The sequence below is a fragment of the Lithobates pipiens genome, unplaced genomic scaffold (assembly GCF_037356315.1).
Source record: "Lithobates pipiens isolate NorthernLeopardFrog02 unplaced genomic scaffold, aLitPip1_a1.2 Scaffold_8, whole genome shotgun sequence".
NCBI classification, from domain to species: domain Eukaryota; kingdom Metazoa; phylum Chordata; class Amphibia; order Anura; family Ranidae; genus Lithobates; species Lithobates pipiens.
In genome coordinates, this window is record NW_027507903.1 from 482,961,732 (window position 1) to 482,977,286 (window position 15,555).

The 15,555-nt window shown below is 47.0% G+C and overlaps 1 protein-coding gene across 5 annotated transcripts in view; it reads left to right on the forward strand.

Moving 5' to 3' along the window:
• CACNA2D4 (calcium voltage-gated channel auxiliary subunit alpha2delta 4) overlaps nt 1-15,555 on the forward strand; it is a 398,531-nt gene that overhangs the window by 66,167 nt on the left and 316,809 nt on the right. For all 5 annotated transcript variants that reach the window (XM_077468886.1, XM_077468888.1, XM_077468889.1 and 2 more), the window contains exons 8-9: nt 11,796-11,946; nt 13,597-13,671. In XM_077468886.1, the coding sequence (XP_077325012.1) occupies nt 11,796-11,946; nt 13,597-13,671 (226 nt within the window). The remainder of the gene's footprint in view (nt 1-11,795; nt 11,947-13,596; nt 13,672-15,555) is intronic.

Sequence of the window (15,555 nt, forward strand, 5' to 3'; positions counted from 1 at the left end):
CTTCCACTCCTCCACTCATAAATCAGGATCCAGGATTGACCTGGTCTTTGGCAACACCTGTGCTCTGGCAGCAGTGCGGGAGGTCTCATATTTGCCTGCGGGCCTCTCCGATCATGCCCCAGTTGCGGTTACACCAGTATTGATGGAGAACAGGGGACAGAAGTGCTGGTGTTTGGCACCCCAGTGGTTGAAGGGCCCTAAGGTTAAGGAAATGGCAGTGGCAGCTGGTGTTTTTTTTTTTTTAAAGGAGTGTGGCAAACAACCACCCATCCCCCCTGAGCGGCACACAACTACGCACACCGAGCGGCACACAACTACCCCCTCCCCCAGCACTTACACCATTGTGGCAGGTGGCAGGCAGTGCATAATGGCTTGGCTGGGCTCTGAGTCCTGTCCTCCATGGTAGCGGCTCGGCTCCAATTCCTGTCCTCCATGGCAGCTTCCAGCTCCTCCCCTCCTCCCCCTAGACATCCAATAGGATCGACTGTCCTTTAGGCCAATCAGGTGATTGGTGTCAAAGCCCGCTTCCTAATTGGCCGGGAGGAGGATCAGTGTTACAACAGCGAATGAATATTTGCTGTTGTTACACACCTGGGTGGGATCAAAGCTCACTCACTGCAACCCAAGCTCACCCTATATTGAAGCCTGTTAGAACGCGGCTCTAATAGGTGCTTTGAAAAAAGATCCCTCCATATTGGAATCCATGGTTCAGTGTCCTGAAAGAGACCAGATGCATGGATAGGGGGTGGCGCCCATGCGCCCTTAATGAAAGGGCCACCCCTGGGAGATAGTCGTTTCCAAATTGCCACAATATTGGGAATTAAGCTAAGGTCCTACCTCGAGTCCTGTAGTCTGGGAGACCTTTAAGACCACCAAGGGGAGTACACATCAGCCATTAAAGCGGTTCGCTCTGAGATGTCCTCTCAAGTCCAACAGTTGGAAAATGAATGAAGTGAATCTAAGACCAAATGCACACTATAAGATTTTCTGCAGATTTTTGTCTTCAGATTTACTAAAACCATGTAGTGCAAGGGCCCGCCTGATTGCATACAAATTCAAACTCTTAAGCTTTGACCTCATATTATATGGTTTTGTTAAATCTGAAGAAAAAATCTGCAGAAAATCTAATAGTGTGTATGGGGCTGAAGAAAACAGACATGCTGCCCGATCTCTCCATAGCAAGCAGTGACGCTCGACAAGCCCCTTCCCGCTCAGTGAGCAGAGAAGGACCTATCATCCGCTGGCTCAGCGGAGATCAACGGAGAGATTTCCCGCTGAGCTGGTGAACTCTGGCGGAATCCGTGGCAGTGGATCCGCCTGGTGTGAATGAGGCCTGTGAACTTTAGCCTTCACTGGCAGTTAGGCTCGGTTCACACAGGGGCGACACTACTTCAGGACGACTTTGTGAGGCAACTTGGAGACGACTTGAACACGACCTGGGGCGACTTACAACACAACTTTAAGTCGCCCGAGGCCAGGCGACTTTTGCCGTGGCCAATCAGAGAATGAGCTCTGAAGGGGGAACTCCATGCCAAATTTATGAAAAAAATTTGGCATGGGTTCCCCCTCCGAGAGCATACCAGGCCCTTAGGTCTGGTATGGATTCCAAGGGGGACCCCCTACGCCGAAAAAAACGGCGTGGGGGTCCCCCCCCAGATCCACACCAGACCCTTATCCGAGCACGCTACCCGGCCAGCCAGGAAAGGGGGTGGGAACGAGCGGGTGGCCCCCCCCTCCTGAGCCATACCAGGCCGCGTACCCCCACCCCAAAGCACCTTGTCCGCCCGCTCGTCCCCACCCCCTTTCCTGGCCGGCCGGGTAGCGTTTCAATTAGGAAGCGGGCTTTGACACCAGTCACCTGATTGTTGTCCAACCTGAGGCGACTAGGGGCGACCTGAAGTCGGATCTGAGTCACCCCTGTGTGAACCGAGCCTTAGAGCGTACCAACTGTTTTGGTAGTTTCAGGGTGCTTTGGTTTAACTAGGTAATTTTCATTGTTGTTGTGTTTTTTTATTTGTTTTTTTTTTTTTGGTTATATTTTAGAGCCTTGGTAAGCCCAATAGGCACTGTTTTGTACTTTTACCTTGAAAACTTGCAATAAATGTTTTTTTCCAAAAAAATTGTATTTAATGAAGCATATGTGGAGGCCACAGCCTCAACGGAATGCGGCATGAACTTCTGATCTTTCTCTTTCAGTGGTTGATACCAGATGTTGTTGTATGATCTTAACCGCTTGCCGACCAGCTCACATACATATACATCAGCAAAGTGGTTTGTTCCTGAACGCCGACTCCTTTGAGAGCCATAGCAGGCCCGCGCCCGCCGACTACATGGCGGTGGACCTGATGCGCATGGCCGGCAGGCACGATAGCTGCTGGCCATCCACGATCGTGAGCACGAGAGACAGAATGGGGATTTGTGTATTTAAACACACAAATCCTTGTTCTGACAGATCTGGTGTTTGTAGTAATTACGAACAGCGGTATGTCTCCTCCTCCAGTCAGTCCTATCCCCTCACAGTTATAAACACTCATGAGGGAACACATTTAACCCCTTGATCGCCCCCAGGGGTTAACCCCTTCCCTGCCAGTGACATTTGCACAGTAATCAGTGCATTTTTATAGCTCTGATCGCTGTATAAATATCAATGGTCCCAAAAAAGTTTCAAAAGTATCCAATCTGTCCGCCGCAGTGTCGCAGTCCCGCTAAAAACCGCAGATCACCGCCATTACTAGTAAAAGATTTACAAAAAAAATGCCATAAATCTATCCACTATTTTGTACACATTGCTATAACTTTTGCGCAAACCAATCAATATACACTTATTGTAATTTTTTTTTTTTTATTAAAAATAAGTAGATTAATACATATTGGCCTAAACTAATGAAGACATTTAAAAAAAAAACATTTTTTGGATATTTATTATAGCAAAAAGTAAAAAAAAAAAAAAGGTTTCTTTAAAATTGTCGCTATTTTTTTATTCATAGCGCAAACAAAAAAAAACATCAGAGCTGATCAAATACCACCAAAAGAAAGCTCTATTTGTGAAGAAAAAAGAACGTCAATTTTGTTTGGGTACAACGTCGCATGGCCACGCAATTGTCAGTTAAAACAACACAGTGCCATTTCACAAAAAATGGCCTAGTCATTAAGGAGGAAGATCTTCTGGGGCTGAAATGGTTAAGGAGAATCTTACTACAAGCATGGGAGTTGAGGGCAATTGTTTGTTTGAAAATTGGAGCAGTCCTTAAGGCCCATACACACGATCGCTCCATTGTTGGCTTTGTGAACGGACAAATTTTGACAACATAAGTCTGATGGAGCAAAGTCCGATCGTGTGTACACAAAACCTTTGGACTTTTGTACAAAGTAAAAACACGCATGCTCAGAACCAATGCAAAAGATCAGACAACAATACAGAAGTTGACCAAAGGTGGCACTCGAGTAATTGAATGTCCTCTTTTGAAGTTTCATCAGTACGTTGAAACGTCACTACGTTCGTCTTTGCTGCCTAAAAAGTCAGATCGTGTGTATGCAATACAAACTTACGGCCAACGCCTTTTGTACAAAAGTTCACGTGAAAGTTTGTACAAAGTCTGATCGTGTGTATAGGGCTTTACAATCACTCTTTTTTAGATTGTTTCCAGTTCTTTGGCCATGTGTAGGTTTCCCAAATTTTCTGGTAAAGGGCTGTGATATATTTGGGTGGGACAGGCCTCAGGAACTCTGTGTGGATGGTGTTGATGCCTGTGGCCTTGTTATTTGGCAGTTGGCTGATCTCTTAACCGACTCCTTCCCTGAGGATAGCTGGCTCCATTTCCAGTCACTGGATCTTGTTGTTTGTGGCGTACAGTTCATCTGTTCTTGACAAATTGTGGTCAGATAGTACTCTCCCTTGTTTGTCTTTGATTGTGCCTTTGTGAGCAGTAATGGTGTTGAAATCATTTTGATGTGCACAAATGCATTTCTGGTGTGGCACCCACATGCAGTCCCTTTTCTAGCTGCTTGCATTGCTGGATGCTTCTGTGTTCTATTTCCTTGCATTCTTCTGTATACTCCCTGCTTGTTTTGGCTTGGCTATTCGGATAGACACTTGCATCTTTTCTCTGGCATTTTATATATGGCATGTGTTGACTTCTGTGTTAATGATGGTCAATTGAATTTCCTGGCACAGCTCATCGGGCATCTTCTCGGCACAGACCTAACACAGTTCTAACCTATTTTTCACTTCAAAGGCATATGTAGTAGGGATTTTGGTGACGTCAAACCTTTATGTGGTGCTCTCTTTTTTGATGTTACATAGCTTAAGTTCTAATTTGAACCTCAGGCGGTGCCCAGAAATGTTTTGACAGGGGGCACTGGCGTTGGTAAATTGATGATTGCATAGGACATGGACAATCTGATTGTGATGCAGTTTATTTGGTGAGGTCCAAGCATATGAGCAAAATTTGGTCTTTAAATCAGTTAATTGTGATTCTAAACTGATTTTAAATTGCAACATTTTGCATTGAAATCATGTATACTCCAGGAATTCAGACACTTTGTAAAATCTGCAGGGGTTCTATGAGTTAAGTCCAACAAGGTGCATGCCACCTCTAGACATATCTTTTTTATTTATAATTGACAGTTTAATAGAGTGGGAGTATAGCAATCACTACACTCTCAGTCAGGGCTGAAACTAGGGGCGGGGGCAGGGGGCAAATGTGCCCTAGGCTCCACAGAGGGGTGCCACTGGTCTCATCCAATCCTCTCCTACTCCCACATGGCTGACAGTTCAGTGCGTGTTCAATGATCTGTACTGAATGTCAGTGAAAGAAAGTACTGCAGCTCCAATTTTCCCCGGTGCCTGATCTCCTTTGCGTCACCAGTGCTAGAGCCATAGCAATGATCCTTGTAGCAGCATGATGTTTAGATCGGGCGCATTGGAGCTGCAGTATGTTCTTTTACTGACAGCCAGTGCAGATTGTTGAACACGCACTGGACTGTCAATCATGTCCCCAGCCTGTCCCACTTTGCCTCACAACACCAGCCCTGCCCCTAGAACATCTCTGTGAACTCCGAGGTGGCACCGCAATTAGCCAACAGGTGGACAAAGAAGAGGGAAGTTCGCCTGGTTATGTTGCTTCCTTGGCAAGTGTCTTGGTGGCGTGAGGAGGATGGGGGCACCACATAGCAGGAGCACTAGAGGACAAGGATGGTGCCCAAGAGAAGAGAGGATGTGATAGGTGTTGGAGGCTGAACCAAGATAGGAGGCGGATAGCAAAATTAAGTGCCATTCCCTCAAATCTCAACATTTTTTCACGTTTCAGTCCAGTGTACATCAACCTGCACTTGTCTATGTCTATAAAAGGACATGGCTCCAATGTTGTTAAAGACTTTGTTATACTTGCCGGCCTATAAAGCACCATAGCAACCTATGTTCTGTTACTGATGCCAGTCACTGCCCTACTGACACCAGTCACTGCCCTACTGACACAGTCCACTGCTCTACTGACATCAGCCACTGGCCTACTGACACAGTCCAGCTACTGCCCTACTCACACAGTGCAGCCACTTCCCTACTGACACAGTGCAACCACTTCCCTACTGACACTGTGCAGCCACTTCCCTACTGACACAAGTCAGCCACTGCCCTACTGACACCAGCTAATGCCTTACTGTCACTAGCTACTGACACAGTCCAACCACTGCCCTACTGCCACCAGCCATTGCCTTACTGCCACCAGCCACTGCACTATTGACGCTGGGCACTGCTTTTTTGACACCAGCTACTGCCTTACTGTCACTAGCTACTGACACAGTCCAACCACTGCCCTACTGCCACCAGCCATTGCCTTACTGCCATCAGCCACTTACCTATTGACGCTGGCCACTGCCCTATTGACGCTGGTCACTGCCCAACTGACACCATCCACTGCTCCGCTGACTGACACCGTCCATGTGCCCTATTGACACTGTGGGCCAGGAGAGGGGGCTGTCTAGCTTTGCCACTGCTCACAGTGCTCTGACAGGAGGGACATTGTCTTCTCATATACAGCAAGCAACTCTGCCTGCCCCTCCCCTCTGCTGTTCATTCACAGAAGGCTTTGTATTTTCTGAATGGGTTCACATAATTCAAAGTGCCCTGTGACTGGGCAGGAGGATGGGAGGAGCTGCATGTGAATCTGTGCTGCAGGATTTGAGACCAGAAGGTCCAGTGTCAGCTGTATTCCTGGCACTCAATAAAAATGTCAATTTTAAATTAAATAGAGAAGTCTGCAAGATGAAAAGTACCTCTTTGGACTTAAAGTGATTGTAAAGTCTTGTTTTAAAGTGATTGTAAAGTCTAGTTTTTTTTTTGTTTTTTAGTTAAAAATAACAAACGTCATACTTACCTGCTCTGTGTAATGGTTTTACACAGAGCAGCCTAGATCCTCCTCTTCTCGGGTCCCTCTTCTGTGCTCCTGGCCAATCCCTCCTGAATTCAGATGGTGACTATTGACTATTAAGACGCTTTCCACCATTTGGCCTTGGACTAACTACTGGACACCATGTCTGATATGCTTGAGCGCTTTTCCATAGAATTTTTGCATTTTTTATGTGCTAAATAGTCATTATCCCTGACAAACTTTGTCTTAAAGCCTGCCTTAATGTGTCCAATGTGCTGTGTTTCTCAATGTTTCTCTAAAAGTGACTGGATAGATGAGGATCTAGTTGAAACCTATAGTGTCAGGGGACACAAGCTCCATATTCAGGATGCCTGATCTTTGGTCTAACTGTCTTTACTTTATAAGGTATGGAGGGCCTGGGGGAGCCTTTTAATCTTTAATATTGCCCCTATCCTTGAACATAAATATTTTAACTGTGTATTTGATATGAATAAATAATGACAAACAAATTGAAAACAAGCAGTGTTTACAGCTGCTTTAATCAGGGATATGGTCTCTAAAGACCTGGAGCAGTACCAGAACAGCGATACTGATCCCATTCTAGGGCCTTTAAAATTCCAATGAAATTCAAAAACTCAATAAAGAATAGGCTCCATATTTGAGTCCCCTCTCTCTCTCCATTTTGATATGAACACACCTTCAACAACCTTACAGTTCCACCAGGGTGTCTTCTTTGCTATCATTCTCTGTTTCTCATTGTCTTTGTAATACTGCCTGATCTATTTGATTGCAGGCATGTACTGGCCATCGGAACTGAGCCATCGCCCATCCCGGTGGGCCGATGGCTCAGTGTGCTGGTTTCAGTGACAGCCAATGGCGCCGCTAGGGGTGGCTTTTTTGGCTATAGTCCTGAATCTGGGGCCCATAACCCTGAGTCTAAGGGGTCCCCAACCACCAGTAGTGGTCTGCGGCCTCTTTGCAGCCGGAGAGCATGCAGGCAGCACGGGAGAGTCGGGCGGGCGAGCTGCAGGCAGCAGACAGATTACATTATCTCACTGCCCACCCTCTCTCTGGTGACCCTGATGTAAGGAGTGGCTCTCTGGGGACTCTGAGGTAAAGAGAGGCTCTCTGGGGACCCTGATGTAATGGGGGGGGGGCTCTCTAGGGATCCTGATGTAAGTGGGGGCTCTCTGGGGACCCTGATGCAAGGCTGAGTTTCTCTGGTGACTCTGATGTAAGGGGGGGGTCTTCTGGGGACTCTAATGTAAGGGGGGGCTCTCTGGGGACCCTGATGTAAGGAGGGGCTCTCTGGGGACTCTGAGGTAAAGAGAGGCTTTCTGGGGACCCTGATGTAAGTATGGGGCTCTCTGGGGACTCTGATGCAAGGCTGAGGCTCTCTGGGGACTCTGATGTAAGGAGGACTCTCTGGGGACTCTGATGTAAGGGCGGGGTTCTCTGGGGACCCTGATGTAAGGAGGGGCTCTCTGGAGACCCTGATGTAAGGGTGGGTTCTCTGGGGGCCCTGATGTAAGGAGGGGCACTCTGGGGACCCTGGTGTAAGGCGGGCCCTTTCTTGGGACTCTGATGTAAGGGAGGGCTCTCTGGGGATCCTGATGTAAGTGGGGGGTCTCTCTGGGGACCCTGATGTAAGGCTGAGGCTCTCTGGGGACTCTGTAAGTGGGGGGGCCTCTCTGGGGACCCTGATGTAAGTGGGGGGGCTCTCGTGGGACCCTGATGTAAGTGTGGGGGCTCTCTGGGGACTCTGATGTAAGGGGGGGCGTTCTCTGGGACTCTGATGTAAGGAGGGGCTCTCTGAATACTCTGAGGTAAAGAGAGGGACCCTGATGCAAGTGTGGGGACTCGCTGGGGACCCTGATGTAAGTGCAGGGGCTCTCTGGGGACCCTAATGTAAGGGTGGGTTCTCTGGGGGCCCTGATGTAAGGAGGGGCACTCTGGGGACCCTGGTGTAAAGCGGACCCTCTCTGGGGACTCTGATGTAAGGGAGGGCTCTCTGGGGATCCTGATGTAAGGGGGAGGCTCTATGGGAATCCTGTTGTAAGTGAGGGGGCTCTCTGGGGACCCTAATGCAAGGCTGATGCTCTCTGGGGACTCTGTAAGTGGGAGGGTGGCTCTTTGGGGACCCTGATGTAAGTGGGGGGCTCTCTGGGGACCCTGATGTAAGTGGGGGGCTCTCTGGGGACCCTGATGCAAGGCTGAGGCTCTCTGGGGACTCCGATGTAAGGGTGGGGTCTCTGGGGACCCTGATGTAAGGGGGGGGCTTTGTGTGGACCCTGATGTAAGGGGTGCTCTGTGTGGACCCTGATTTAAGGGGGAGGCTCTCTGGGGACCCTGATGTAAGTGGGGGGCTCTGTGGGACTCTGATGTAAGGGGGGCTCTCTGGGGACTCTGATGTAAGTGGGGGGTTCTCTGAGGACCCCGATGTAAGGGTGGGCTCTCTGGATACTCTGAGGTAAATAAAGGCTCTCTGGGGACCCTGATGCAAGTGTGGGGACTTGCTGGGGACCCTGATGTAAGTGCAGTGGCTCTCTGGGGACCCTGGTGTAAGGCGGACCCTCTCTGGGGACTCTGATGTAAGGGACGGCTCTCTGGGGATTCTGATGTAAGGGGGAGGCTCTATGGGGATCCTGATGTAAGTGGGGGGGCTCTCTGGGGATCCTGATGCAAGGCTGCGCTCTCTGGGGACTCTGATGTAAGGGTGGGCTCTGGGGACCCTGATGTAAGGGGGGGAGCTCTATGTGGACCCTGATGTAAGGGGGGGCTCTGTGTGGACCCTGATGTAAGGGGGGCTTCACGCAGTGATGTGAGAAGGAGAAGAAAAGTACAGAGGAGAATAAGTGAAATAATAAAAGAGGTGAGTAATTTATTTATGACACCTGCCATTGAACGGAGTGTAACTTGTACATGTCATTCTAAAGCCGTCTGCAATGTTGGAATGCATGTTTCTTTTGGCGCAATTGCGTATAGTTTATGTACTGTTTTTGTGCATGTTTGAAAAATTAAAGTGGGCCGGTCTGGATGAAGTCCAGGGCCAAATTTTTGTCCCAGTCCAGCCCTGTTTGATTGCAAAATGTTTTTCTTTGCATAATTTATGTGTATTTTCTTGGCTTGGAAATCATTCTTCACATGATTCTTCTGTTTATATTTGAATCTTGCATGTATCCATTTGCTAAATGGATGTCCAGTGGTGTAGCTTGACACATCTGAGCCCCAGTCCCAAGTAGACATCTGAGACCTATTTTTTTAAATTCCAGTGCCAGCTACTCCAAGGCCGCGTACACACGGGCGGACTGTTCGCCCAACTTTGTCCGCTGAACAGTGTTTGGGCGGACAGTCCGCTCGTGTGTGGGCTTTCAGCGGACAGTTTCAGCGGACAGTTTGACGAACAAGGTTTTTCGGAAATTCCGTAAAACTGTCCGCTGAAACCTTGTTTGAGCGAACAGTCCGCCCGTGTGTAGGCTTGTTCGTCAAACTAAGTTCCGCGCATGCTCAGAAAGGATTTACACGCCGAAAGTTATAATGCAGTGTATAGGACGTCGTATTTTTCGTCCCGTCGTACGTGCCGTTCACGTCATCGCGCACGGTTTCAGCAAACTGTTCGTTCGTCGTGTGTGGGCATGTCCGTCCATGCTAATTTTGAGCGGACTGTTTGCCGAAACTGTTTGAAGGACAAAGTTGGGCGAACAGTCCCCGCGTGTGTACGCGGCCTAAGACTTACCATTTGCAAACCCTTAGCTACCCCTGCAGCCAACATACCCACCCACTTACCTCCTGTAGCTTAACCAAATGACTCCATCTCTGCACCTACTCGTTCCCTTAAACCAAACCTAGTCTCTCCAATAATAATATATATTGTAACTCCTTTAATTCCCCTTCTATATGTAGACCCCCCATCCTGTAATCCCCTCCACGTTGGTCGGTACATCCCCCTTCTCCAGGAGAGGCAATTTTAGCAACTCATTTTCTCAAATAACGGTGATAAAGCCCTGGTGTTTAGAGAGAGATGGTAGACCCTAAAAACATGCCAGGAAGGAGGGGACCTTTTTAAACAACAACTTCTGCTAACCCTATTTCTGTCCAGATATGTTATGCCTGAAAATTCTAATAATTTTGGCAATGAAAATGTATTACAATTAGTACTCTCCTGGAATCTAAATTGACCTCTTAGCCCTTGTACACACAGGTCGGAGATTCCGACGGAATGTGTCCTATCGGACCGTTTTGTCAGATATTCCGACTGTGTGTGGTCTGCATCTGACTGTTTCCGTCGGAATATCCGACAGACCAAGTTTTCCAACTTGCCGGTAAAATTTTCCGACAAAATGCTCCTATCGGACATACTCCGATCATGTGTAGCCTACTCCGACGGACAAAGTGCCACGCATGCTCAGATCAAATTCCTAGACCAAAGCTATTGGCTACTAGCCTGAACATAGTCCCGTCGTAATGAAATAACGTCATCACGTTATGTACAATCAGATTTTCCGTCAATTTAGTCCGACCGTGTGTATGCAACATCACTTCCGGACCTCTTCCGGAATTATTCCGTCGGAATTACTCAGACGGATTTGGTTGTTGGAATCTCCGACCGTGTGTACAAGGGCTTATACCTTCAAAAATTTAGGTTGCGCTGATTCAAATAGATAATGTTATTTAAGTGACACAAAAACAAATTACCAAACAATCCTGTGAAAAAAAATGAATGATACAAAATAATGTATTCAGTACTCCCAGCTTCCAATTTGCATTTGGCGAGGACGCTGGCAGTACTGGCGCACCATATAGAGACCTGAGGTGGGGGAATAAGCCACAAGTGCATTTGATCTCCTGTAATAAGAGATCAATCACAGCTGGTAAGCGGCAGTGTATACAGAGGTGGAGGCACTATCCTATTATCTTTTCGCACTTTTCTTGCGGTGTTATGCTTGTGTGCCACCTTGGAGGAATATATTGATGCACCATTTTCAACATATGGAGGGTCTTGGTTCTTTTTTTTCATCAAAGGCTCTATAGTGACTGTTTCATTAAATACATTATTTTGTATCATTCATTTTTTTTCACAGGATTGTTTGGTAATTTGTTTTTGTGTCACTTAAATAACATTATCACTTAGGGGATTTATTTGAAAAAGCGCAACCTACATTTTTGAATTGTTTATTATTGTGCGTGTCTCACAGGACGTTGCAGCAGATATTTAGAGTTACATGATTGTATACCATCATTCATTATCACTCTGTTTACACAGATAGCGCAGTATTTATTTTTCGTTACACTCTTACACCTCTTTGTGAGATGTGTGGGTATAGGTCAAGCAAATCACTTTCAGCTTGCAACAGTGCATTAAGAGTTGAGGACAATGAGCTTGTAGCTGGAATTCTCAAAATGTTCTCTTTGTTTCTGACAACTTAGGTACATCCAGGCTGCCACATCTCCGAAGGACATCGTGATCGTGGTGGACATCAGTGGTAGCATGAAGGGGCTGAGAATGACCATTGCCAAACACACAATCAACACACTGCTTGACACTCTGGGCGAGAATGACTTTGTCAACATTATTGCAGTCAGTCTTCACTATTCTCATTAGTGTTTAAGAAAAAACAGTATACAGACCACCATTAATGACCCATTCTTTAAACATGCTAGTCATTTGACTTTCAAGCTGATTTAATGGCTTTAATACAGAATAATTTGACTAGCATTTTCAGATGAAGGACATCAGTTGTGGACTCATTTTTACCTTATTACCTGCAAAACTCCTCACACATAAACTTATACTGAAATCTAGGCATGCTGAGGTAGCGTCTGCTTTGTTTAAGCCTGGGTGGGAAGGGGAGGTACTTTTGTGGGTTTACAGGTTGAAGGGAGTCCAAAGTGGGTGGTATTTAGTGACACATGGCATGGCACCCCAACCGTGGCACAATTTTGCAGCGATTGTCGCCCAACAAATCACTGCAAAATCACGCAGACAGAATCGTGGGATGCCTGTCACCCAAAAGAAGTTTTACTTTGCAATTGGGGTGCCATTATCCCCTCCTATTACAAATCTTCTTCCCCTACCAGCATAAATCCTCCTCCCCCAATACCCCCATGGCAGCCAACAGGGGGTACCACGGGCCTCCTATAGTGGCCCCAGCACACAGGGTGACCCGGACAGTAAGGGGATCGGAGGGGGGCCAATTACAGAGGAGTAAAAACATAACGGAGAGAGAGAGGCGCCAGGTAGCTGCTGGTGCGGTAGTTTTTAATAAATTAAAAGTTTTAAAACAATCCACTCACAAAACTGTAGGCATGTCAGTCTGTGAAGTTCGCTGCCCCATTCTCCCAATCCACGCTGCTGTTTCACTAAATTTGCTGGAGGAAACAGAAAGCCGTGGGAAACTAATGTGAACTGTCAGCCTCTGATGATGAAGGTGTGGTTAAGCCTCCGGAACGCTCTGATTGGTCACAGTGTCCCAGGCTATCTGACAGCTCACTGCAGTTTCCCCGCGGCTCTGTGTCCTTAGCTTCCTCCAGCGATTCAGTGAAACAGCAGCCTGGATTGGGAAACATGGAGAGTGAGTGGATTGTTTTTAAACATTTCATTTATTAAAAACGACCAAACCAGCAGTTGACTGTCGCCTCTCTCTCTTCCTTGTTTTGACTCCTCTGTAATTGCCTCCACCCGCTCTCCGATCCCCCTGTGTGCTGGGGCCCCTACCGGAGGCCCTATGGTACCCCCTGTCAGTGGCATTGGTGTCCGGTTGTCAGGCAGAGGCAAACCTAGGCACAGCATTCTAAACCCATACTGTCTGGGTCAATACCAGACAGGTGGCAACTCTAGGCAGTAGCACAGACTCTGCAGGCTTTGAAAAGTATAGTCATTTTTTGGCTAAAGTTTATCTTTTTTTTTCTTTAACTCTTTTTATTGAAAAATATGCAAAAAACATATTGGTACATTAAGCAATGTGCTCAACATGAGCATGAAAAAGTATAAAGTTTGTTACACAAATGCATAGTGAGTTCAAAATTGCCCTTTTTTTAGATTTAAGCGACCAGTCCTGATAAAGAACAGTGACAAATCTGACCTGGTAAATTCAGTTGGATACATAACAATGTCATGCCTAGTACATAGGTATGATGGCTAAAGTTTATCTTATAGTGACAAAGCAGCATGTTCTAATTTCAGGTCCCATGTAATTGATCTTTTTTTTCTTTTGGTTCTGTCTTCCAGTACAATGATTACGTCCATTATATTGAGCCGTGTTTTAAGGGGATATTAGTTCAGGCTGACAGAGATAATAGAGAGGTAAGTTATGTACTGATCATTCTGCCTGTATTATTATTATTATTATTATGTTTCTGAGCCAATCACATCAGTTTCTGCACCAGAGGAGCTTTTCCACCAGGTGGTGCTGTTCTGCAGGGTGCCATTGGCTCACTCTGCTGTGATCTCAGCTGAGAGAAGCAGCAAGCCTGGGGCCTCTCATGCAGGCTTTTCCCAGGCAAGCATGGACCATGTTGGGGAAGACGAAAGTGGAGGCTCTCCAGAGGCACTGATGCCTACTCCATGTGCTCAAGCTGCAATGGATCCTGGGCCTCTTCTTATGCAAGGGGAGTCCTTACCAGTCTTCCAGGATAGAATGGTGAACAGACTTCTACGCATTGCTAAGAAGGAACAGAAACTTGCTGCATATTAAGTCTGGAAACAGTAAGAGGGAAGTGTCCAAACTGAAGTCTCTGGAGGAGGCATTAAAAAAGCAGGAGAAGCTGGTTTCTTCTCTGAAGGAAAGCAGCAGTGTGTTCAGACAAAAGTGTGAGAATGAGGAGAGATTACAACAGATGAAGGAAAGTGCCTATGCTAGTACCAGTCAGAGGGTGGATACCGGAGCAACAACGACAGTATGGACGGGGGTAAGGAAGTGGCTTCACATGGTGGCCCCAGTACTACCCCTGTCTCAGGCACTGTCGTGTCTGAGTCAGTATCTGCCCCCCTCCCTCCCCAGCAGCCTGGGTCTTCTCAGGAAGGGGTTGAGGAAAATGGCAGATTGCTGCAGACCATTACAGATTTGGAATCTCCCTTTAGTGGCACCGACTCATCAGATGAAGCTCTTGGTAAAGGAGTGCTTGCTGAAAATGTCTTTCAGTGTGTGGAGGACTTTCCTGAGATTGCACCTGCTAACAGATCCTTGTGATCAGCAGGGAATGCAGGATGAGATGGCCTGTATACAGACAGAGAAGTTTCTGCTGGAGTGGAGTCCCACATGGACACTAACAGTGCAGAGCAGGAATGTTGCATGAACATTGAAACTGCAGAAGTTTCTGCAGGAGAGCCATATGATCGCTGGTGTTTTTTCTAAATGGAAGGCTTTACTTGATGATGGGACTGCTGGTAACTGTGGTACTTCTGGGACTATGGTGAGCGGGACTCTTGTGCTGTAGGGGAGGAGGGAGGATCAAATGGTGGGTAATTTACCAAACCAAATTTCAGGGATTCCTATGCAGCCAGGTAATATTCCTATGCAGCCAGTTAATGTGTCATCTGTCCTAGTTAGGAATTATGTTAAGGCTGTGTTGGGACAATGTCATGCTGCTAGTGGAAGGTAGCCAGTTGTGCGACGTTCACCTAACGCACCTTCCATTAAACACAGGAATATGATACAGCTCAGGTGGGAAGAAGGGGGTATTCCACATCAGGAGGGTGGTTGTGGATAAGATCCTAGCCATGGGATTTAAGGCGGAGGATATTTATTCTCTTATCAGTCCGGCTGGTTCCTTTTGAATATGATTTGTCATTTGTGCATCCAGAATCGCTTTTGGGAATGGTTCGAGCATGTATATGGGGGCCAGCCAGACTAGAAGGGGTTTGTCCATAAGGTAATCTGATGTCAGCCCTTGATATAAAATGTGACTATACTGACAAGGAATGAGTCTATACCCCCTGAGGATTTATGGGTCTGGTTGAGGAGGTTTGGTGAAACTTTGTGCCCACTAAAAAAGATTGTGGATGATAGAGGAATCTGGACAGGTGGGTGGTCAGGGACAATGAGGTTGAGTATGTGTGTGAGAATGTGGTCAAGCATTTGCGCTCCTCTGCCTTTATTGGTAGAGATAGGATTACCATCTTTTTACCCTGGTCAACCTAAGATGTGCCATAAATGGGGAGTCAAGGGACATTTCTCCTCCAACTGTC